Source organism: Larus michahellis, chromosome 5 (genome assembly GCF_964199755.1).
Source record: "Larus michahellis chromosome 5, bLarMic1.1, whole genome shotgun sequence".
Lineage (NCBI taxonomy): Eukaryota > Metazoa > Chordata > Aves > Charadriiformes > Laridae > Larus > Larus michahellis.
The window spans coordinates 58,974,762-58,997,445 of NC_133900.1; the positions used below are offsets into that span (position 1 = coordinate 58,974,762).

At 39.2% G+C, this 22,684-nt stretch overlaps 1 protein-coding gene and 1 long non-coding RNA gene across 4 annotated transcripts in view; one reads left to right on the forward strand and one right to left on the reverse strand.

The window, feature by feature from the left end:
• The window catches only part of WFS1 (wolframin ER transmembrane glycoprotein), a 62,015-nt gene that overhangs the window by 34,478 nt on the left and 4,853 nt on the right, over positions 1-22,684 (reverse strand). Inside the window, exons 2-3 of the mRNA XM_074587573.1 lie at positions 19,363-19,473; positions 16,800-16,904 (exon numbers count right to left, since the gene is read on the reverse strand). Of these exons, the coding sequence (XP_074443674.1) occupies positions 16,800-16,842 (43 nt within the window). The 5' untranslated portion in view covers positions 16,843-16,904; positions 19,363-19,473. The remainder of the gene's footprint in view (positions 1-16,799; positions 16,905-19,362; positions 19,474-22,684) is intronic.
• Positions 67-20,789, forward strand: LOC141743434 (uncharacterized). 3 transcript variants are annotated; one of them, XR_012587050.1, is made up of 5 exons: positions 71-158; positions 6,787-6,902; positions 10,466-10,557; positions 13,201-13,248; positions 19,395-20,789. It is a non-coding gene; the product is annotated as an uncharacterized LOC141743434 (long non-coding RNA). The 3 variants fall into 3 exon arrangements; XR_012587049.1 differs by having other exon boundaries at positions 18,648-19,404; XR_012587048.1 differs by lacking the exon at positions 19,395-20,789 and having other exon boundaries at positions 67-158; positions 13,201-15,946.

Genomic DNA, 22,684 nt, shown 5'->3' on the forward strand with positions numbered 1-22,684 from the left:
TGCTGAGGGGCCAGCGCCGCTGCCACTCACCGCCCGCCGCCCGCCGGGGGGGCCTCTGCCGCTGCTGGGCGGGGCCGGCGGGAGGAGGCGGAGACAGAGGCGGTCAGGCCGGCCGGCGGGTAGCGGTAGGGGAAACGAGCGCAGCCGGGGCGGCGGAGGTAGTGTGTCGTGTGAGGCCTTGTCCCGTGCTGTGGCAGCGGGCGGCTGCCCGCCGGTGGGGGATGAGGGTGTCTTGACGGGGCGGGCTCCAAAATGGCAGCGCGGGTGGCGGCGCGGCGCCCGACCTCAGGGGAAGGTCCGTGGGGTGGCGGCCGTGGGGTGGCGGCCGTGGGGTGGCGGCCGTGAGGTGGCGGCCGTGAGGTGAGGGCGGCCTGGAAGCGGCGGAGCTGGGCCGGCAGCGGTGAGAGAGCAGCCGCCAGCGAGTGTCGGGGTAGGCGCCTGACGGTTTCCCCCGGCGTCCGGCCCCGAGTCGTCTGAGGTGCGGATAAAGCCCTTTGCCTCAAGTTTGTGCCTTAAGTTGTCCTTTTAGGGACCAGGAGGAAGGGTTTCGGACAGCTCTGCCGAAGTCCTTTGTGTTAGCCAACGTGGAGGCGGGCAGGGGTTGGTGCCCTGTCAGCCAGGGTGGGCCGCACCGGCTGCCCCAGAGCCGGGGGGGGGAGCACCTGCCCCCTGCCGCAGTGCTCCTCCTTGGGGAGCAAAAGGGGTGAAGAGAAGAGGGAAGAGGGTGGTAACCGAGTCACTAGTTATTCCTAAATGTCCTCTAAGTTTGTACCACATACACCTGTACTTCTGCCCCATAAATAGAAAGCTCCTGGGCTGGTAGTGAGCTGTAAACTTCTCTGCAAGTGTTGCCGTTGTATTGGTAGTAAACTTATTTATTTTTAGATATAATGCCTTACTTTATTATTTAGCTACTTTAAAATAAGTAAGTCATGGTCCATACATGGTACTGTGAATAGCTTCTAAATAAAGAAAAAAACCCCTCAACCTCACAAACTCAAAATAGGAGATTAGATTTAAACTTCAGCCATTCACGTGAGTAATTTAGTCATTTAGGTTGATTTTTGCAAGTTCCAAGTTTGCGGCAGATCCTGGGGAGCTATGGTATGTTTCATTTTTAAAATATCAGTGAGATCCTACTTGTTGATGTTGGTTTTTTTTTAATCCCCAATCAAAAAATGCGGTCCCTGGCATCCTTTTTCCTTGCCTTGGAAGTCATAACAAAAGTCTTCCTTTTATCTAAAATATGTTTCAACAAACATGAAGTTAAGCTTCTGTTTACTTTGAATTAAAATCAAATTTGGAAAGAACCAGTTATTTTTAAGAAGGTGATTTGCAGTCTCAGTCTGATGTGGTTTTATCAGGAACATACAATGCCTGCCTTGTGTTATCTGTTCTGTTGTTTCTTTAAACTGACAGTATGACTTAACTCAGATATGACAAACTTCTACTGCTGCAATCTGCTCCCCTTGCTATTCACATTTGCTTCAAGATATTATTCTATACAATTGATTTGATATTTAGTGGGTGTGCTTAACGGATGTAACTTGCTTAGGGAACAGGTGGAAATGAGGGTGGTAGCTGGAAAAGTAACTAAAAAGGGAGTGTAAAATGAAGCCTCCCCTGCTGCTTGTGCCCGCTCCTTTCCAACACAAGGCACAGTCACACATGGCATAAGCCGTCCAGAGGAGCTCAGTGCAAGGTTAAAACTGCCACGCTGACTGATAACCTGCTTAACAGTGAGACTCGATGTGAAATATATCCTGTGGTTGCTTATCACCGATTTTACATTGAAGATGCACATTGGTGCAACTGCTGAATTTGATCAGGTCCTTACTTAAGAAAAGGCCAATTAAACCTTTGCAGTAAATGAAATGTCACACATACCTTATCTACTCAGGTACATATCATATAAATACATATAACGTTACTGGGAGTAAAGCAAGCTCAAACCTGATGGCAGCTTCCATTACCAACTCCACTAATTCCACTTTGGCCTAGACTTTATCACAAATGATTAGTTCCCATTTGGCATTAACACATTGTTACAGCTACGGAGAAGAAGCATGGAAGTACTGTAATAACTTGTCGCAACATATTTTTTGATTTCAGTTATGACTCAGAGAATCAATAGAATGGTTGAGATTGGAAGGGATCTCTGGAGGTCATCTGGTCCAAACCCCCTGCTCATGCAGGGCCACATACAGCTGTTTGCCCAGGACTGTGTCCAGATGGCTTTTGAGTATCTCCAAGGATGAAGACTCCACAGCCTCCCTAGGCAACCTGTGGCAGTGCTCAGTCACTGTCACACTAAAAAGGCTTCTCCTGATGTCCAGACGGAGCCTCTGTATTTCAGTTTGCGCCCATTGCCTCTGGTCCTGTCACTGGGCAGCAGTGGAAAGAGCCTTGCTCCATCCTCTTTGCGCCTTCCCTTCAGGCATTCATAGACATTGATAAGATCCCCCTGAGCCTTCTCTTCTCCAGGCTAAACAGCCCCAGCTCTCTCAGCTTTTCCTCACAGGAGAGATGTTGCAGTACCTTCATCATCTTTGTGGCCCTTTGTTGGACTCTCTCCAGTCTATCCAAGTGTCTTGTACTGGGGAGCGCAGAACTGGATACTCCAGGCGTGGCCTTGCCAGTGCTGAGTAGAGGGAAAGCCCTCCACCTGCTGACACCACCTCCCTCCTCCTAATGCAGCCCAGCATCTTTGCAAGAAGGGCACATTGGTGGCTCATGTTCAGCTTCATAGAATCATCAAGGTTGGAAGGAACATGTAAGATCATCAAGTCCAACCATTAACCTAACACTACCAAAACCACCACTAAACCACGTCTCTAAGTCCCACCACTGTCATTTAAATAATTCCAGGGATGGTGACTCAACCACTTCCCTGGGCAGCCTTTTCCAATGTTTGGTAACCCTTTCTGTGAAGAAGTTTTTCATAATATCTGTCCTAAACATCCCCTGGTGCAACTTGAGGCCATTTCCTCTTGTCCTATCACTTGTTACGTGGGAGAAGAAACTGACCCCCGGCTTGCTACAGTCTCCTTTCAGATAGTTGTAGAGAGTGACAAGGTCTCCCCTGAGCCTCCTTTTCTGCAGGCTAAACAACTCCAGTTCCCTCAGCCACTCCTCATAAGGCTTGTTCTCCAGACCCCTCACCAGCTTTGTTGCCCTTCTCTGGACACACACCAGAACCTCAATGTCTTTCTTGTCATGAGCGGCCTAAAACTGGACACAGTATTTGAGGTGTCTCACCGGGGCTGAGTACAGTGGGACAATCACTTCCCTAGGCCTGCTGGCCACGGTATTCAAGATACAGGCCAGGATGCTGTTGTCCTTGGCCACCTTGGCACACTGCTGGCTCATATTCAACCGGTTGTCAACCAACACCCCCAGGTCCTTTTCTGCTGGGCAGCTCTCCAGCCACTCTTCCCCAAGCCTGTAGGGCTGCATGGGGCTGTTGTGACCTAAGTGCAGGACCTGGCACTTGACCTTGTTGAACCTCATACCATTGTCCTTGGCCTATCAATCCAGCCTGTCCAGATCCTTCTGTAGAGCTTTCCTGCTCTCAAGCAGATCAACACTCCCATCCAACTTGATGTCATCTGCAAGCTTACTGAGGGTGCAGTCAATCCCTGTGGTGTCCACCAGAGCCCCCATGTCCTTTCCTGCTTTCCAGCTGGGTGACCCCCAGCACATAAGGGTGCCTGGGGTCATTCATCCCCAGGAGCACTTCCAGGACTCCCCAGGACTTTGCATTTCCCCTTGTTTAACTGCATTTGGTTCCTGTCAGCCCAGATTAAAAAAAATCCTATTGCAGCAAGAAAAAATAAAAAAGGTTGCAGTTTGGCCAGTTTCTTTTTGTATTCGAGAATCAATAATCCATTTAAAAATATTTTGTAAGTTTACAGAGTGACATTTGTTGACTTTAGCTGATTTCTGTAAACATTGTTTACTGAAGATAAAATGAAATGTAGTAGTAGATTGCCTGAACATCTTAAGTGCAGTACTGAGATATAGGTTGAAATTAACTGCTTTTCCATATAATCATCAATGAGTTCTAGAAATATACTTGAACAGAGACATCTAATCATCCAAGCAACTCATATGTTGCCTCAGTTAAACTGCATGTGATACAAACTGACATTTTCACGTTCTGCTGTGAAATTTATATTTCAGCATCTAGACGTGTGTAGTATCGAAATGTTTAAGAAAAGTCTGTTTCTTAGGAAATTTAATTTGTAATAGCAAAAGCCAAGATTGTGCTAAGCAACATTTAAATACAACATTTTGTTATTAAATCAATCAATTCAAAACTGATTTACCTATTATATTACTGAAATGAAGTCATATTTGTAGTACTGCTGGCATACAAGTAGTTTCTCAGCAATCCAGAGGAAAAACTGTTTAATCAAATTGTTCCTAAAATGAAGAAAAATAGACCTGGATGAAGTATGAATCATTCCAATGAATAGCCTTCAACTCTGTGTTTGTCACAACACCTCTGAATAAGAGTCCATTTCTTCAGTCCATAGTACACTCAGAAACAGATTTGACGTAATGGCTCTGGATGTTTCTGAGATATGTTAATGCTAGCAAAAACGTTGTCAGCAGTGCTCTTGTAAGAGTAAGAAGAGCTGAAAAATTCAGAGAAATGCCATGTGCATCTTCAGTGTTTGTGAAAGGAAGTACATTAGGGAAATGAAAATATCTCAGTGATGCTAAATAACCTGTACTAAAAGCCGTCTCAAAGATCATCTCTTTTTTTGCCCCACCTTGCCAATTAAGAGAACAGCTGTTATTTCAAAATCATAGGTTTTGTTGTTTACTCTGTTACACCCATTTTAACAGTATAATTGAATCGATGGAAGCATTACATCAGCATAAAATTAGTGCAATAAAAGCTCCAGCATACCTCATGAGCAGCTGGGTACTATTGTTCTATTAGACTGAGGACCAAGCTGAAAACAGATTTATTTTATTTATTTTTTTAAAAAGCAGTGTGTAAATATAAACTAGCAGGTATTTTCTGTCAGAAAGAGCTTAATACATAATAGAATCTGGAGAGTCAACAATATGATGTCAGCAACTAAGATGTTAGTGCCATTTGGGATGGACACATGGGAGAAAGAACGAATAAAAGGCAAGAGTGGGAGGAAATAAAAACACAAGAAAGTGAGCACAAAAAGCAGGTAAAAATAGGAATTGAGGAGTTTTGTGAAGACTGGCAATGAAGACTCTACTTCCCAGATCTGCATATTCAATACACCTCTGTCACCTCAGGCTTGGCATAGCTTTTGCCTAAGTACCTGTTTTCAGGCGCTAAAGTATGTAGGGTAATGTGAGCATCTTTCCCTGTCCACTGCTCTTGTAAGCTCTCTTTATTGCACTGTCCTTATGCCAAATACTCTTTGGATGGCAGCACGCTAGTATTCATCATCATTGCCTGATATAAAAAAGCAACACTGTCGTTCTCCCATTAGCTCGCTCAGCTGCGAGGAAAAAGTCATCATTTTCCTTTTCATGAATACCTACGCTATAGGTGATTATGTGGCATCTGATATTCAGTGTGCACTTATTTCTCAGCTATCTTTTCTAATCATGGACATACGCTGTGAAAGAGGAAAAGATTTTACAGTCGGGCACAGATACAACCAGCTTCACACAGGTCATAATTAAGTAAGGCTGCAAAGGTCTGCCACAGCAGCTGTTGGGAGGCAATGAATGTTTCTGATTCTTTCTTTCACAACTTCACTCTGAGACAGCTACTGCTTTTATTGCTAATCCATGATCTAAATGGGACTTGGCTGTCTAACGCCTGAAGCTGCACCTGAATCAAAGTTGTACTTGTTCTGTTCTGCTACAGTCTAGAGAAAACCAGGCAATTTTCCTAGAGGGAAGGTGTATTACTTCAACTGCTTATGCACAAAAAACCAGCAACAAGTATCAACAAAGTCTGGAACTCTTATCTTGAATCAGTTTGATGTTTCCAGAGATGAAATTTTGTCTAAAATTAAACTGGATATATTTAAGCACGGAAGATTTCTTGATAGAAGTAACTTCTTACCCTACGGTTTGTAAATAGTTTGTAGGTAAATGAGGTTCCACTGAGAAGTACCACGGTCCCCCTCAAATAATGTATTTAATGCAGATGAGTTTGCATCAGTCTTTCAAATTGCCAAGTATGCCATGAATTTTGTCCTGTAAATCGATCCATTGTTCTTTCCTTTGCAAGTCAAACATAATCTTTTGCTCACAGTGACCTCTAGTGTGAATGAACGAAACAATGTAGTGCCATCCACAGTAGTGCAGGCAGAGCATTGTATGCGTTCATACTGATTCCTGCTTAAGGGGACACGTATGTGTACCATCTGACTATGTGACAGACTGCTTTATGGGTTAAACAAGCAAGCAAAACATGAACAGGAAACCATAGAACCAAGAACATTCCCTCAGCCATACTAAATAAATAAAGAATTTAAAAATATTTATGATTTTTGTGAAATTTTGTTTAGATTTTTCTTTATTAAAAACTCCATGTGTGATTCAGGTAATTTCCAGCACTCCCAGGTGCCAAAGATTGCATTTACTTTCTGAAGTACAGCCTTGTACTGGACTTAGTATAGAGAGAAGGCAGTGATGCAAGAATTTCTACTAGGACTGCTGTAAAATGTACAGATTCTCCAACCCTGACCCCAATATAGTTATGAATTATCCTCAATGTATTACATACATTTTTGTCACCCAAGTATATTGGAGTAATTTTCCCCCTCTCTTTTGCAGAACAACTTGAATGGATTAAAAAAAAAAAAAAAAGAAGCTTAAAGCAAAGATTTTTCTGTTCAGTTCCTCCCAAACTGCAGGAGAAAAGAAGAAAGCGGAGCACATCATTATAGCAAGTGAGTTAGCAAGGAAATTCCCTGATGGTTGGCAGTGTTAAATCTGGAATGTAATAGTTAAAGGGAATTTAGCTCTGGAATTAGTTAATTCAATCCTTGAATTCATGCTATGAAGCATCTTCCCACATTTCAGGAGGAATAATCTTTGGCCACTTTGGATGAATACAAATGATCATTTCTTTGTGAAACAGACAAGTTCATATGGCTTGAAATACAAAGCGTTAATGATTTGCAAAGGATACTACAATTTTTTTTTTCTATAAACTACCTTCAGTCCTTTCCAGGATTCCATCTGCTACACAGTAGCAAACATAGACATGTTGCGTTCTGTCCACAAAACATTATGTATAAATTGCTGTCTGAAAACTGAGTTGCTACATCTCAGCTTCAGGCACGTGTAGTCTAAAGGATTCTGTAATAGAGATTGTGTAGAATTTAATTAAGTTTTTAAAAATGTGCAAAACTGTCACATTGAAAATTAAATTTCTGACAGGAAATACATGCTGTTAGTCCTATACATGTCAGATCAAATTCTATCATATTGTGGCTTTCAGTGTTTTAGTCAGGAAGCCTTCACAGAGTCATATTAGTCATTAAACTTTCAAATCATGTTTATGTCAATATTGCTATCTGCAAATCTCACTGCATCCTGCCTAAAAAACTGGCCACTTATTTCAAAGCTTTGAATACAAGCACACTGACAGAAATGTGAAAAGAAAGCCAAGTGCTCAGGAATTATTAAATAGGGAATTTCAGAATTATTATTTGTAAAGGTCACATTATTCATTGCTAATTACATAAAATAATTACGAGAAAGGGTTCAGACAATTTGAAATGCAGATTTAAACCTCTGTTCTTGTCTATTCAGCTCTTATCTTCCCAAAACCTTTGACATACAACTTTTCTACAATATTTCACTATGTTTGTTCAGATTTTATTGATGCATGTCAGTACTCCAATCCTGTTCCAATCCTGCATCAAAAGCAACAGAATTTACTAACTGTGACAGTGACTTTACCTGACATTAAAAGGAGTGTAGGGACAGGTTGCAGCTCTTTAATAATGCTATTTTGTCATAGCAAATTAAATCATCTAATTATTCTCATGGTGCCAAATGTAGTTAGTCTGTATTCTTGCAGGATGGTGTTTGTCAGCTTGAACCATTTCAACATCTTCACAATCCTGTCTATAGTGACTAAGTTTTACACTCAAGGCTCCCACCAGGTGGCAATAATGCTCTTCATTCTTTAAAGCACTTGCTATATTTTAGGTGGTAGAAATGTATGTTATGTACTAATGAGATGGGATAAAAAATTGTGATTTATAATAAAGTGAAGTTGATGTAAAATGTGATTTTCCTGAACTCTTAAGGTACCTATGAAAAGTCATTTGTAAGTGGGAACAGACTGCAGGGTACTGGGCAATAGCCATTATTTGGTCCTTAAGATCTATTTCAATATAAATACAAGTAACATATTCTACTTGGTTCCTGAGAAACTGAAATTGTTTAAATTTTCCTTTTGATGAAACTGCAGACAGCAGACAGTGTGAAATGCTAATTTATTAGCGGGAACTTAAACCTCAGAGGTCTCACAATTTTAGCTCAAATTTAGACTGATCAAATTCACACCTTCAGCTACAAATGAAATGCTCCTTTTCGACTTTTAATCTAGATGTATTTTTGTAACTGCTGTACAACTGCTGTATTCCTATCCTGTATTTCTGGAGGAGAAAATATCTGCACACATGCACTGTAGGACTCCCATTTGCCAGAAGTGGTGGTCTTGCTGTGCGCTCACTTTTCAGATGCTGTGCACGTGGTCAGCAATCTTTGTATGACACGTTACAGACTTCACCTGCAGAGCTGTGCACCTGCTTCAACCAGCAGTATGAGTTTCACATACTCAGGGTTTCCAGATTTATTGCAGCCCAGTTAGAGTTACTGGTCTGACAGCAAGCAAAGAGTCCTTGACCAGTGAGAAAAATCCTCAAATTTCTCCTAGAAGTTTGCAGGAAGAAAAAGAGGGCATGTGTGAGGAAAGCAAAAGATAGAACTGTTGTGGTATCTCAAAACTAGTCACACGATAGTTACTTGACTCTTCAGTGTCTTGCCATGCACAGGCATGCAGTGCGCTCAGTTATTTTCTTGAGTTCCCTATGATTATACATCACAAAGACTAAGTGCCCAAAATGATCTTCACAAGGAATGAAGATGACAGCATCTAATCAGTCAAGTAGTAAGTCCTAAGGAAGGAGGTGGAGATAAACACTACAAACTTTCTCACACAGAGGAAACAGTTTAGAACAAATGCCTGTTTCTGCTCATAAATTACAACACAACCTATATACTTTTTAAGAACTGAGGTCATCTTGTATACTTTACATGCATTTTTTGTACATTTTCAGTCAGCAGAACTCTATGTTCCAGAATTGTGCCTGTCATTTAATAATTTCCACAAATCCTATGCAAGTAAATTAATTTTTCCTGCTCCCTCATGTAGAGGTGTACATACATAAAATTTCATAAGCATTTCCAAACCATTTTACTGTAACCTCAGAAAACAGAACTGGTCAGCATTGTATCTTGTACATTCTGAATTTTAACCTATTGCAACTTGTGTGATCACATAAACTACACATTTTCATTTTTTTCCACAAAATGCTTACACTTGGCATAAAGAAAAAGCTGCTGTAGGAAGAGATGATAGCAACATAGGCATTATTTTTTTCTACTGTAGCTATATAGAATTTGAAATCGCAGAGAAAAGTAATTCATAACATTGGTTGAAATAGGATGTTGCATTTGGTTCAGGTTAAGGAACGTGTAAGGTGATTTCGAGTTACTGCCTTTGATGTAACAGCTTATGAAACATAACTACTAGTTTTATCCGAGTATATAATGAAACATCCATAAACCTGAAAAATTATATTTAATATGCAATTTAGGAACAGTTTTAGTTTTCACATGTTTTTAACAGGTTATTGGAAGAAAAGCCTTTGAACACAAATAGCTAAGACAAAAAGGCTGCTAAAGATGTTCCTGAGAAAGAACGTGAGTTAGGTTTTCCTTTTTTTCCCCATCTTTGTACTCGGTTCTTCATCTATCAGTATTTGGTTTACCAGAATTTTGGGCTGCCCAGTATGCAGTAAACACTCTTACCATTAGTGCTGAGTCAGATACTTCCAAATTCTTTGGTTTGGCATATTGTACACAATAAATACCTTTTTTTTCCCTCACTGTATTGTAAGCTCATATTTGTTGTGCTGTATGCTCTAGGTCATTCTAGCATTACTGTTTGCCCAGATTCTCATTAAGGATGTATGACTAGGACTGCTTTTTTCCCAGGTGGATTGGTATTTCCAAGATGAATCTTTTGTCATACCTTTTCGTCCATCCACTTAGACTCTTTGAGTTCCATGCACTTCTTTCCTCTTTATGTGACTGTATGCCTGAATTATTCCTAGAATTAGGCTGAATATCTCTGTTAAATAGAGCTTAGATAAGGCTTAGATGAGACAAAGACAGCCATACTTACTTGTGATTTCTTCCTCCCCCATTTTAGTTTTCCATGTGTTTTGGTTAGAAATGAACAACAAAATGTTGTGCAATAAAACCCTTGGAAGATGGAAAATATTGCAAGACTTTGGGAAAGAGGTAAGTACTGTCATGCATTTGCAAAACGTTCTGGAACCTGAGAGATGGCATATTCAGGATGGCAGTGCAACCCTGCTGTGTTCATCGTAGTGTGCATACAAGCAGTCAGTGTGACATGGCTGTGAATCCTGCTCTACATGAGCCTTACATGTCCTGGACTTGTTAAGGTGTTGAGTTTTTCCAGTATTAATGTGTTGAGCTGGCTTAAGTTCGGGCTGTGTAAAGAAAACAAGGATTCAGCAATAGTTTCAGACCAAGAGTCTTGTAAACAAGCATCATGAACAAATAAATGACAGGCAGATTTCAGCCTGCAGGCTCAAATAACAACTGTTTTAACAGTTGAGAGTTGGAAGGAACTGAGTAATTTTAGAAACAGAGCCGTTTTTATCTGGTTAAAAGGCAACAAGCATACAAAAGAGCTATGAATGTTTTAAAAATTACATGTTTTCTTCAGAAATGGTACTTCCTGGGCAAAATAAGTTGCTACGGATGATCAAGCAATATTTGGTGGGATGAGAAATCCAGAGAGAGAAGCCTGCAGGAAGAATTTGCGGGGAGCTAGGTAGACCCTCCTAGAACAGAAGGTGGAGAGATGACTGTGTTTCAGAACACAGCTTCTTTTTAGTTGACAATGCTCTATGATTACGAGAATATTTGATAACTGCTTGCCAATTTAATTGCCTCAGAAGAAAGAAAACTCTGGATTTGTTGAGGTAAATCATAGCTGATTCCCTATAGACTGCATCTTGGGTCCAATTATGAAAGTAGGAAAAAGAAATCACCTCCACGGACACACGCTATTTGAGATCACAGTCCTGAACAACTGGACTTTGAAAAACCAGTCAGCCTGAGAGAAGATTTCTGATACTTTAAACAGACATAAGCTTATGTTAGATATGTGAAGTCTTTTAAATGACCTCAAGTTTCTTTTCTCCTTGTTCACTTTCTGAACAGCCTGGCATTAACTCACAGGGAGGCTCTCAGAAGTCTTAAAAGGTCTTAAAAGCTTTTGTAATCTTAAATATGATTTGTAGTAGTAATAATAAAAGAGAAGATTTATCGCATTACCATTCATTATTTGCAGATGAAAGAGCACAGGAAACGTGTGAAATTTCACTCTTTAAAAAGAATTTCTGAGTAACTTGAAAGCCACAAAATCTTGCCATCTCAAAATGTTGATTTCTAAAACGAAATAAAAGCTGCTTAGCTTGAGGAGATAGATGACGTGAAAGAAAATTAATAATACTTTAATTGTTGGCTCCTAATTCGATTCTTTCACAGTAGTTCAAACTTGAAAAAAAACAGTCCAGTAAATGCAAAAAAATATTATTAGTTCTTTGTTTCTATTGAAAGTGTCATGTCAGTAACTGGGTAACTTTTTCAGGGCAACAGTGAATTCTGATTATTTGTTAGCAGGTTAGAGGAAAAGGGACTTCAACTTTTCATTCATTAATGACTTAAATGTATAAACACAGAATCATCAAGATCAACATGAGAATGGAAGCAGTAAGACTAGCAATAGCAAAAACGTGAGGTTCGCAACAGCAAAGACTGATCTGTGAGTTAGATAAATCATTACAGTCCTCCTTTTGCCATTAAATTTAGCTATGACTACCTATGCCAGAGCTGAGGTTGAAATAACTGGAGGATGTTCTACAACATGAAATTAAAAGGATACTGTACAACCATGGTGTACCAGGTAGCTATCAATAAAGCAGACATCCATACAGTCCAATATTGTGTAGCAGTCTTTTATGAGGACCAAGGAAGAAATATTCCCTGCATTTTCATGTGAAGCACACCATCAGCAGAATAATTCTGCAGCCACAAGGGTGTTCTCTAGACCTGCTGCTGTGGAACAGAGAAAGTATTTTACTCCAATTCCTAGCAAATTAATGTATTTAGTTATTCTTGAAAAATGCATTCCCCTACATAGTGTTTTCCAGAGAATGTCTCTTTCAATCCCCAGAAAGCTCTTTTAAAAGTTGCCTCAAAAGCTAAACAAAACAAATAAGTTTTTTGTGGTTTTAAATTCTCCAGGCTAGAGATCCATGCATGAATGTTCCTCTTCTGGCACAGGATTTCAAGGCATCAACTTGCCACTGAAGATACAGAAAGAGCTATTGCCTATTGAATTAGCGAGCTTCCCTGGATCTGTTCTGCAGATGCTCTTTAATCCATATTCCCTCAACATTATTATCCATCTTCTAATCTTTTGTTTTCTTTCCCTTACAAATAAGAGGGATACGGTCAGTCAACCTGTTTCTAATATACTGAGTTAAAGTACCAAATGCAACTTCACGCTTAAAAATTCCTCTCTACAGCTAAAAAGATTCATGATTGCACATTCTGTTTTATAAGTAATAATTTGCCTTTCACATAGTTTTTAATATGCATATCCAAAAGCTTTCTAATCATACTGTTCCCAGATAGATTCAGCAACAGAATAGAAAGTTACATAGTAGGTTTGATAGCCCACACTCCAAAGCTGTAAAAAGCACCTGCAAAGACACTTACCTACACTAAGGAAGCCTGGAATCTAGAAAAGGCATGCATTACCATTTCAGTTCTCTTCTCTTTATGCATGTCATTTTTTTAAATCCTTTTTTTAATCATTTCTTTGTTACATTTCTACTCATACAGTTACAATTTTCTGGCTTTGAAGAGATAAAGACCAACACTGAAGATTTGGTATGTATCCAGCAGTGATAGAGAAGAATCAGTATTGTAATACCATGGGTTCTTTTAACACTGAACAGAAATAAATCTGTACGTTTTGAATGAATCATCTCAGTATACCTAGACACATTTATAAAAATGCCAGCATTAAAACAAATTACACTAATAATATGCAAAGTTTAAAAACGCAAGTGTTACAAAAGAAGAGTCAAGTCTTGCACTTGGGAAGGAATAACCACACTAACCAGTACAGGCTGGGGTCCAGTAACCCACACTAACCAATACACAGTGGGGGCCAGCCAGCTGAAAAGCAGCTTTGCAGAATAAGGCCTGAGGGCTGTGGTGGACAAGATGACCATGAGACAGCAACATGCCGCTGTGGCAAAGATGATCAGTGGTGTCCTGGGCTGCATTAGGAGGAGCGTTGCCAGCAGGTCAAGGGAGGTGATCCTTCCCCTGTTGTCAGCACTGGTGAGGCCACATCTGGAGTGCTGTGTCCAACTCTAGGCTCTCCAGTGAATGGCCACGAAGATGGGACCAGAACATCTCTCATATGAGGAGAGGCTGAAAGAGCTGGAGCTGTTTAGTCTGGAGAAGAGAAGGTTCAGGGGATCTTATCAATGTTTATAAATAGCTGATGGAAGGATGTAAAGAAGACAGACTCACCTCAGTGGTGCCCAAGAGGCAATGGGCACAAACTGAAACACAGGAAGTTCCCTCTGGAAGTTTCTCAACTCTTTTGTTTTGAGTTACTGAATTTATCCAGTATTCAATTGAATCTGCTGAAAGCAGTGGGATCTAAATGCCAGGTACTTGATGTACATGATAGATGCGAGCTACAGTATAGATATAATGCATGCGATTGTACAAAATGCACTGCCAAGTTAGGTATCTTAGCTTGCATAAGGGAAGAAAAATAACATCAATGTTGTAAGAGAGGTTCTGTAAAGTACTGCTTTCCTACAATGTGCTCTTTTGCTACGAAGAGACCCAAAAAAAAACCCCGAAAACCAAAAACCCCACCACCATTTATATGTCCGACAAAGTAGGTCATTGTTTCATTCCCCTGCTTAGATGAAAAAAAAGCAGAATGGTGAAGACCAAAAGTATTTAGTAAAGCTAGAAGCTAGTATCCACTAAATAACAAATAATACAGACCCATTATTTGCTGAAAGGATAAAATTGCCACCAAGGGTTACAGGGAGACCAGGCTGAACAGAAAAAACTCCACAGGCAATGCTTTTAAGATTTTGGCTAGTCCTGACTCCACAGATAAGAAGGAATTTTTTTATGATGTGATGGGTCTCTGCAAATGCATTTAATGCAGGTATATATGCTCAGTAACTCTCATTGCTATTGCAAGTCCATTTCATAGATGTGCATACACAGAACCTCTTTGTCCTCTTTGCAGCTTCAAACACCCTGAGAGGGTGAAAGAAGACAAGCTACGTTTAACTTCTAGCCCCCATAGCTCTGTTATAAAAGAACTTTGTTTCGAGAGATACACCATTCATCCCCTCTTTTCTCTTTGGTGTTCGCCATATCAATATTTTCGGGAGTTACTTGAGAATTTCAGTCTGAACAGCTTTATTCTGTAGTAATTTCTCTTTCTTCATAATGAGAGGACCAGGGTTGTCTTCTTATTTGCCAAGAGTTGCATGTAACACCTCTAAAGTGAGCGCAAACATACTCTAACTAGGGTTGGAATCAGCTAAGAATAGAAGGTGGGTCATCAGAAGACATACATATCTCAAGTGAAACGCTTCCTCAAGGGTGAAGGAAACCCTGACGGTTACCTGAATGCATGGTGAAGATTTATAGCTGAGACATATAAACAGAGAACAATGCAAGTGAAAAATTAATCTACCACAATAAAGAAGAGCAGCCAGGAAATCCATATTCCCCTTAAGCGGGACAGAGCAATGAGCTCAGTAAGCCACTTTAACTGCATCTCATACATGAAAAGGCACCCATGAAAAGTTTCTTGGGAGAGACTGGTATCAGGACTGAATTGCTGCCTTGCCTCAGGCCTCACATTGGCCATTTTCTGTAGCTCTGTTTGTCTGCAAAAGCTACTTAACTGCCTTTCTGAAGGACCTTACGAATTGTTAAATAAGGCAAAGATTTAGAGAAAGTTTCTACTGTGTATCAGGCAAAGTGATATACTTGGAGAAAAGGCCATCCAAGCTTGTGGACATGCAAACACTTCAGGTATTATGAAACACCAAAAAAATTCGAAGATATTAAATACTAGCAAAAACACATCTAAAAAATAACCTAATGTTTTTAGTTATGCACTTACTCATTCTTACATCTGTCCCTATTTTATTTGTTCATACTAAGAACATAGAATTTAACATTAAAGGCTACAGTATTGACTAGATTTTTTGTACCTTCCTCCCCCCAAAAGTCCTCCAAACCAAACAGCTCTACAAAACAGTGATTCCTTCACAAATTGCTTACTAAGATAAAAACTCCAAAGACATAGAAATCAGGATGCAAGTAAAGGCAAAAACCACAGCAAATATACCTAAAAGGACAGGAATATGTTGCAAAGGCAAGTATATTTGTGGTCTCTCCTAATATCGCACCTCTTACTTTTGTATTCCTAATATCCTTTATCTTAGGTCTGTGTATATTTACGCAAATGCTTACAAAACCCCATCAAGGTAGTATCAGCTATCTGGCTTGTAATATGTGCCATCCATCCCTCTCCACTGCTTAAATGCAGTTTTAATGCACGTGCATCAGTCACAGGTATAGCAAGAAATACACTTCTGAGATATACCTCCTGGAAATACTGCTGCTGGTGAACAAATAAATAATGTAATTCTGATTTTCATAAATAGAAAAGGAATGCAGGCACATTTTCAACATTTGACAGAATCTGCAGTTCCCTGTTTGCATTTCCCTGGTTTTCCCCAATATATTAATCAGAAGAGGCCATTATATTCTCTATTGAATGCAGAATTCAGATGTACTTTTCATTGAAGGAAATGACTTAGCTTCCTCAATGGAATTAGAATTTATCAACATAGCTCAAAACAAACAAAATACAACATTTTGCACAGCTCACCACTGAGTATTGTCTTCAGTCAGTCTCCTGCTGACTTTGTTAACTGCAAAGGAAACTATTGGAAAAAAAATGGCTATATGATTACAAAAACACAGGACTGGAAGAGATTCAAAACCAATCCTCTACTGCTTCTCTCCCTGTTGTAATGCTGGATCCACTGCTCTGCTGGAATTCATCCAGGAAAGATTAAACAAAATGACTCCTCACTTTCAAAGACAATCTGCTACAGTTCTCTTATTTTACCATTACAATGATTCCAATACACAGTGTTACATTTTATACAGCTAATCTGTGATCTGGGATAGGTCAGTAACAGGATGGATCAAGAAACCAATACGGGATGAAGAATAAGTGGCTAGGTAGCAGTACAGTGGGGATTACATTAGATTAAAAAAATGATAAATCAAGAATGCCATTCTATTTCAGATAAAGGGAAGTGCCGTCATGGAATGTAAGGCATATAGGAGGTGATCCTTTCACTACTCACGATTGTAAGGCCACAGCTGCCACACTTCAAAACTCAGGTTCATACTTTGGAAAGAGGCGAATTGCAGGGACAAAGTCTGGAGGAGAGCAGTGAGTGATCAAAAACCTAGATGGAAAAGGGTGGGAAAATTAGTCTTTCAGCCTTAGCAAAGAAGATACTTCAAAATATGCAAAATCTACAAAGAGAATGCTTTCAGTGCTCAAGGGGGATAGAGCAGGTAGTAATAACTTGCAGCAAAGAGGATTTAGATTAGACATTAAAACTTTACAAGAACACTGAAACAGACCATCTGTACAACCATCATCAGAAGGTTTTTTTAAGAGGATGCAATACAAACTTCTATGAGGAATATCCAGGTAGTAGGAATAATGCCTTGGAGAACGGTATAGTTCAGATAATCTATCAAAATTCCATCCAGCTCTGAGATTTTTACCAATGTTCCTTTATTCTTCAAATATAAATAGTTTCTCAGTTTACCACAAAGGGTATTCACTTTGTGGTCCGCTCTTCTTTTAAAGAAGTTTTGAGAAGCTTCAGAATATTGATATGTATTCAATTCCATTTGAATTTTGCAATATACCACTTTTAAAAGGGATGATAATAATAATATTCTGTTATTATTTGCTACCTCTGTTAATCTCACTAAGTTAACCTAAAAAGGTTTTTCTGCTGGACACAGCTGAGACCACTGATCAGCCAGAGTCTTGTTTATTTTTATAAGAGCCACATTTGGATATCTGATCAGCATAATGCTTTGCTTGCTCAAAAGATTGCTTAGCTAACACAATGGCTGAAAATATTCATAGTTAGCAATTTAAAAGCCAGCAATACATTTGTCTTTTATTTTTTCATACTTTTTTTTGACATACGTATGTGAATTATTGCATTAATTAATCTTCATACAATAAGAGATCTGCTGTTTACACATGTTCTGGGTGACATCTGGTTTTAAGATAAAACTTTCAATAGCAGAGTGGGAAGAAACAAATCTTCAAGAAACTCTTGGGACACTGGATAAAAAAAAAAAGACCAATTTAATTCTTAATTTAGATTTCCTTTAGCTATCTTAATCTCACCCTGACCTCTGGTGGACTGAGAGGGGGCAAGAAAGGTGTAGCAATTTTTTAAACCTTTTTAAAAAGTTATATGAAAAGACTAAAAGACTATTTCAATAAAATGCGATTTGAGGTTCACGAAATTTTCTAGGCTACAAATTTTTAACTCGCCTGATCTTTCCTTTGGGCCATTCTCAAAGTCTTTAGAATAGGCAAATATTTTTTATGGTTAGGGCCCGAGCCACTTGGACTGATTCATGTAAGAATACACTCTAATGGGGTAAATTACCTAAATAATTTAGTGCTGTCATAGCCTTTGATAGATACACAAGGAACTGAAAATTCCTTTGGAGGTTTCATTTAATTTTCCCTTTCTTTTATGAAGTAGGGAAATACTTTGCATTACACTGCCTCACAACTGGCACCACAAAGCGTTTTATACACAGCGTGCCCGACTCATTCCATTAGAGCAAGAGGGGCATCTGTAGGGGATGGGCAGGCTAAATTCTAAATGCAGTTGCACAAGCAAGTTAAATAAAAAAATAAAGTAGGGAAATGATGCAGAAATTCTGAGCACCTTCTGGGTGCTTTGCCAGATTTACTTGGCTTTGCCAGATTAAACCGATTTTGCACACTGGGCTCTGGGGTATTGACAAAGAGTGTTCTGTTTGCCTGTTGGTTTGTGGGTTTTTTTCTGCAATCTCCTTAGATGGGCTTTGGGAAATTGGGAAGACTGTACAGAGTGAATCAATTTTCATACAATACCTGCAGCATAAATTTGTCATCTTGGCAGCTCTTTTTTTTGAAGCAAATCATGAAACATAACCAAAGGAAGAGCCACAGAGGGAAAACCCCACGTTATGAAGTTCTGCGGCTACAGCCAGCCCTTGGGTGCCCGGATAGAGACTGACCAAGCTGCCTTCAGAAGCAGCATAGCCATTAGCCCAGCAGGCTGTGAACCAGCCAGCTCACAAACAATGCTAGCTTAGGGATCTCAGCAGTTCAGTCAGCCTCTATCACCGACTGTCCTTTCCTCAATTATATATTTTTTGTATCTTCTCATAGCCTAATTTACGTATACTTTCTACTGTCTGTTCAGCCCCACTACTACATTACCATGGCCGGACAACAGTTGAATGGACCTTTTTGTAACTGTTATATGTATAATATCTTATTGGAATCTTCACCGCAACATTTTCATTCTATTGCTCTCTAACTGGGTCTGCAATTACATAGTTTAATTAAATTTTTTTTGAGATGCATCCATGTTGCTTCTTATTCTGTATTTGCAATGTGATTCCCTCCTTCACTATAGAATGATAGTGGCAATCTACACCAGTGGATATTGCAGTTGGACTAGATGATCCTTGTAGGTCCCTTTGAACTATTCTATTCTATTCTATTCTATTCTATTCTATTCTATTCTATTCTATTCTATTCTATTCTATTCTGTATTACTCAGTTGCATACACTATATCCGTTCTTGTTTTGTCATATCAAATACATACCTTTTGAGCAGTCTTATTTTTCTCAATTCCAGCTGTGCTGCTAATCTTGAAGTGAACTACTGGGATAGTTGTCAAATATCCAAGTTCTGGAAGGCATTTTTCTGAAGCCATCTAAAGAAAAGAGGAGGGAAAAAAGACTGTTATAGTTCACTAAAACTTTTCTGAGGCCATAAGAAAATATAAAAACATCCCATGTTATTTGGACAGAAGTCTATATTGACACAATCTTAATTACTCAAGTTGTTACTGAACTCTGGGCAGTGTACTTTAAGACATTAATTGATTTTTTACCTTTTCCTAAGGACAAACACTGAAAAGACAGAGCTAATGTCATTAACCCTGTCTAAACTTTCTGCTTATTGTAGCCTGTTTTATTGAATGTAGGTGAAATCGCCTTTAAAGTGGTATAAGGAAAGCAGAACTATATGGACAATTAATAAAATTTTTTTGTTCTTACTGTAAGATTAATTATATCCGATACTACTAGTTTTTAAACTTGAGAAATATTTTTATTTTGCTCTGTTGCACATTAACCTGTCACTTAACAGAGATTAAATACGCTGTTATTTAAGAACAAAAGCATATAAATTATGCACCACCACAAAATCTACAGATAGCTAGGAAAAACAACTGTTATTTTGCCTTTGAGCACTTAAAAGAACATGATAATATAGGAGCAATTCCAGCATCTTCACTGACAAATACCATGCTAGTGCATCACTGGAATGAGTAATGCAGTACCTATTTCATCTTCCATGCCGTATAACTCAATGATTCCAGTATCCTCTCCTTTGGATAGCAGCTGGTCCTATCCAATTTCGACCTCTAAAGAAAAGACCACATTCAAGATTCAAAGTCCTACTCTGTCTTTAAAGAGAGCTGCTTCCTAGTGAAACAGCAGACCTTGCAGATCTCCTATGCTCAATTACACCCTAGTTTCCAAAGATATACAAATACTTGGATCCTCTCCTCTTTTAATAGGGAAAAGACAAGGAATTTATTAGGCTAGCTACTCATCTCCCTTTCTTTCTTCACAAAGATGAACTTCATGACAGGAAGCTTTTTTTTCATTCTATAAGAAAGATACATCCAAGGGAATCCCTCAATATGCCCCAAAACAAAGACCTTGCAGTTATCTGCGCAACAGCAGTCAATTATTTCTTGATTCTGTATACTGATTGAAGATTTATATCAGTGTGCATAACAGAAGCTGTGGTGTTTCTAAATGAACATTTCCAACCATCAGCTATCCTTTGAAATGACGCATAACCGTGTATTATGTCCTGACTGCCTGCAGTTTTGAACACATAGATACAAGAAAAGCACATCTACTTTGTAACCACATAAACTGCTGCAGAAGTCCTAAAATCTTCAATATGATTAAAATCTGATATTAATTGGATGATTAATAAAGCATATTTTCTTTTATTTTTTCCTTTGCACTTAAAGTTTCTGTTACAGGAATGTGACAACTCAGAGTTGCCAAACATATATAATATTATCAATATATATACTATAATAAGATCTTGTCTTCAGGAAGTTGAGGTGGCCACTAAACAACTCATCCATAAAAAGAAAGAATAAGAATCACAAAGAGAAAAGAAAGGTCCACCAAAATGACATGTTTTTAATAGCCATGTTGAGCAGCCTTTTTCCAGCAAAGCTCTGAATAGCTCAGTGCATTATGTACTAAAGCAAGCGTGAGTGAACCACAGGCACACATCCTCAGAGAATTCCTTCTAAGAAGTATAATGGCTGTTATTTTTACCCTTTTAATCCCTAGCTTCTTCTTATTACAGCTAATCATCTCAACATATGCATTAAAGAGAGCTATGCAGGTAGGACTAGAAATCAATTGCCATCCAAAGCCCTAGTGCTTACTTCTATAGCAGCATCTTTGACCAAACATGGATTAATATATCGTAAATCTTCAGTTTTCCCTTTGGTTTTAACATGAGTCAAATGCTTTATTCCCATATTCTACAGCATAGTCATTAACTTCATCTATTTATACTGTCATTTTTAATTTGATATGTGACTGCACAGCAAGGCAGCTTTTAACCAAGTCAGCTGTACATAAAACCTATAATAAATCGTAATTTTAGGGTGTGTATTCCCAGAAGACTCTTCCCCCTCCATTAAGGAAAAAGTGACTTCTCAAAAAGAGGTGCAAGAAAATATTAAAAGTGCATACATATCCACACAGCCACATGCCCACACACAAAAGAAAGAAATATTGTACAGTCTACTCAGTGCAATACAGAAAAGTAACTTGTGATTGTTAGAACTACATTTGGAAGAGAACATATTTCAAGTCTTAATTGCAGTGTGATTCCTTTGGCTGCTACTGATAACTGTGCCTGGTAAGTACTCCCTATTAGAAGCACATGTTCATAACACATGCTATTTCTGGATATTCTACCAACATCCACCTATGGCAGAACCCATCAATAGGGTGGGAGAGAGGGAAGAACAACTCCGACAAGATATACCGCAACTTGTCATATCAGCGTTTCTATCATTTGTAAAAGAAGATTTGATTCTGACAAAATATGTGTTATAGAAAGAATTTGTTCGATGCGCACGAGGCTGTAGGCAGGTGTAGGCAGTTCCTGCCCTTGGCCAAACGGAATGGTGTCCCCCACCAGTTACACTTCCACTTTACGAGCTACAGACACCAGCAACAGTTTCCCTTTTGGTTCAGCAGATACAAATTCTGTTTTGAAATTCAGCAGCATGGTAGGTGATGGGGTTTTTTGTGCGTGTTAATGCCACTATCAATTTTATACATGACTGCACAGCAAGATGGATTCTCCAGGGGTATGTAAGTGGCACCTCTGCTCTGGGGCCAAGATAGCCTTGACAAGAGATTCACCCATGATGTGGAGAGGCAGCCCAGGCATCCCACACGCAGACACTTAGCAGGCCAGCTGTCTGACCAAAACACATCCCAACTACTACAGAAAATCAGGTCAGCTCTTCCCAGCAATCTTGAATCTGAAAAAATAGTTTCTTTAAAAAATTTTAAATGAATATGAAAACATTACTGTTTTAAATGAAAATCCACTGCAAGTTTCACAATGCTGCTATAAATTAGAAGAATAAACCTCATTCCATTTCAATGACTCTGAATCTCCCAGGCTTTCTGAAATGGATGTCTTGAATCCAACTTTTCTGGAAAAATCATTCCCATAAAAGATCACACCCAAATCCTTTAAAGTGGATAATTACAGTCAGTCTACTTGAAGTTCCCCTAAGATTTGTTCATTTTTTTTCTTTCTTCTCCTGAGCAGTATTAACATTAATAATAGTCAGTGCCAAG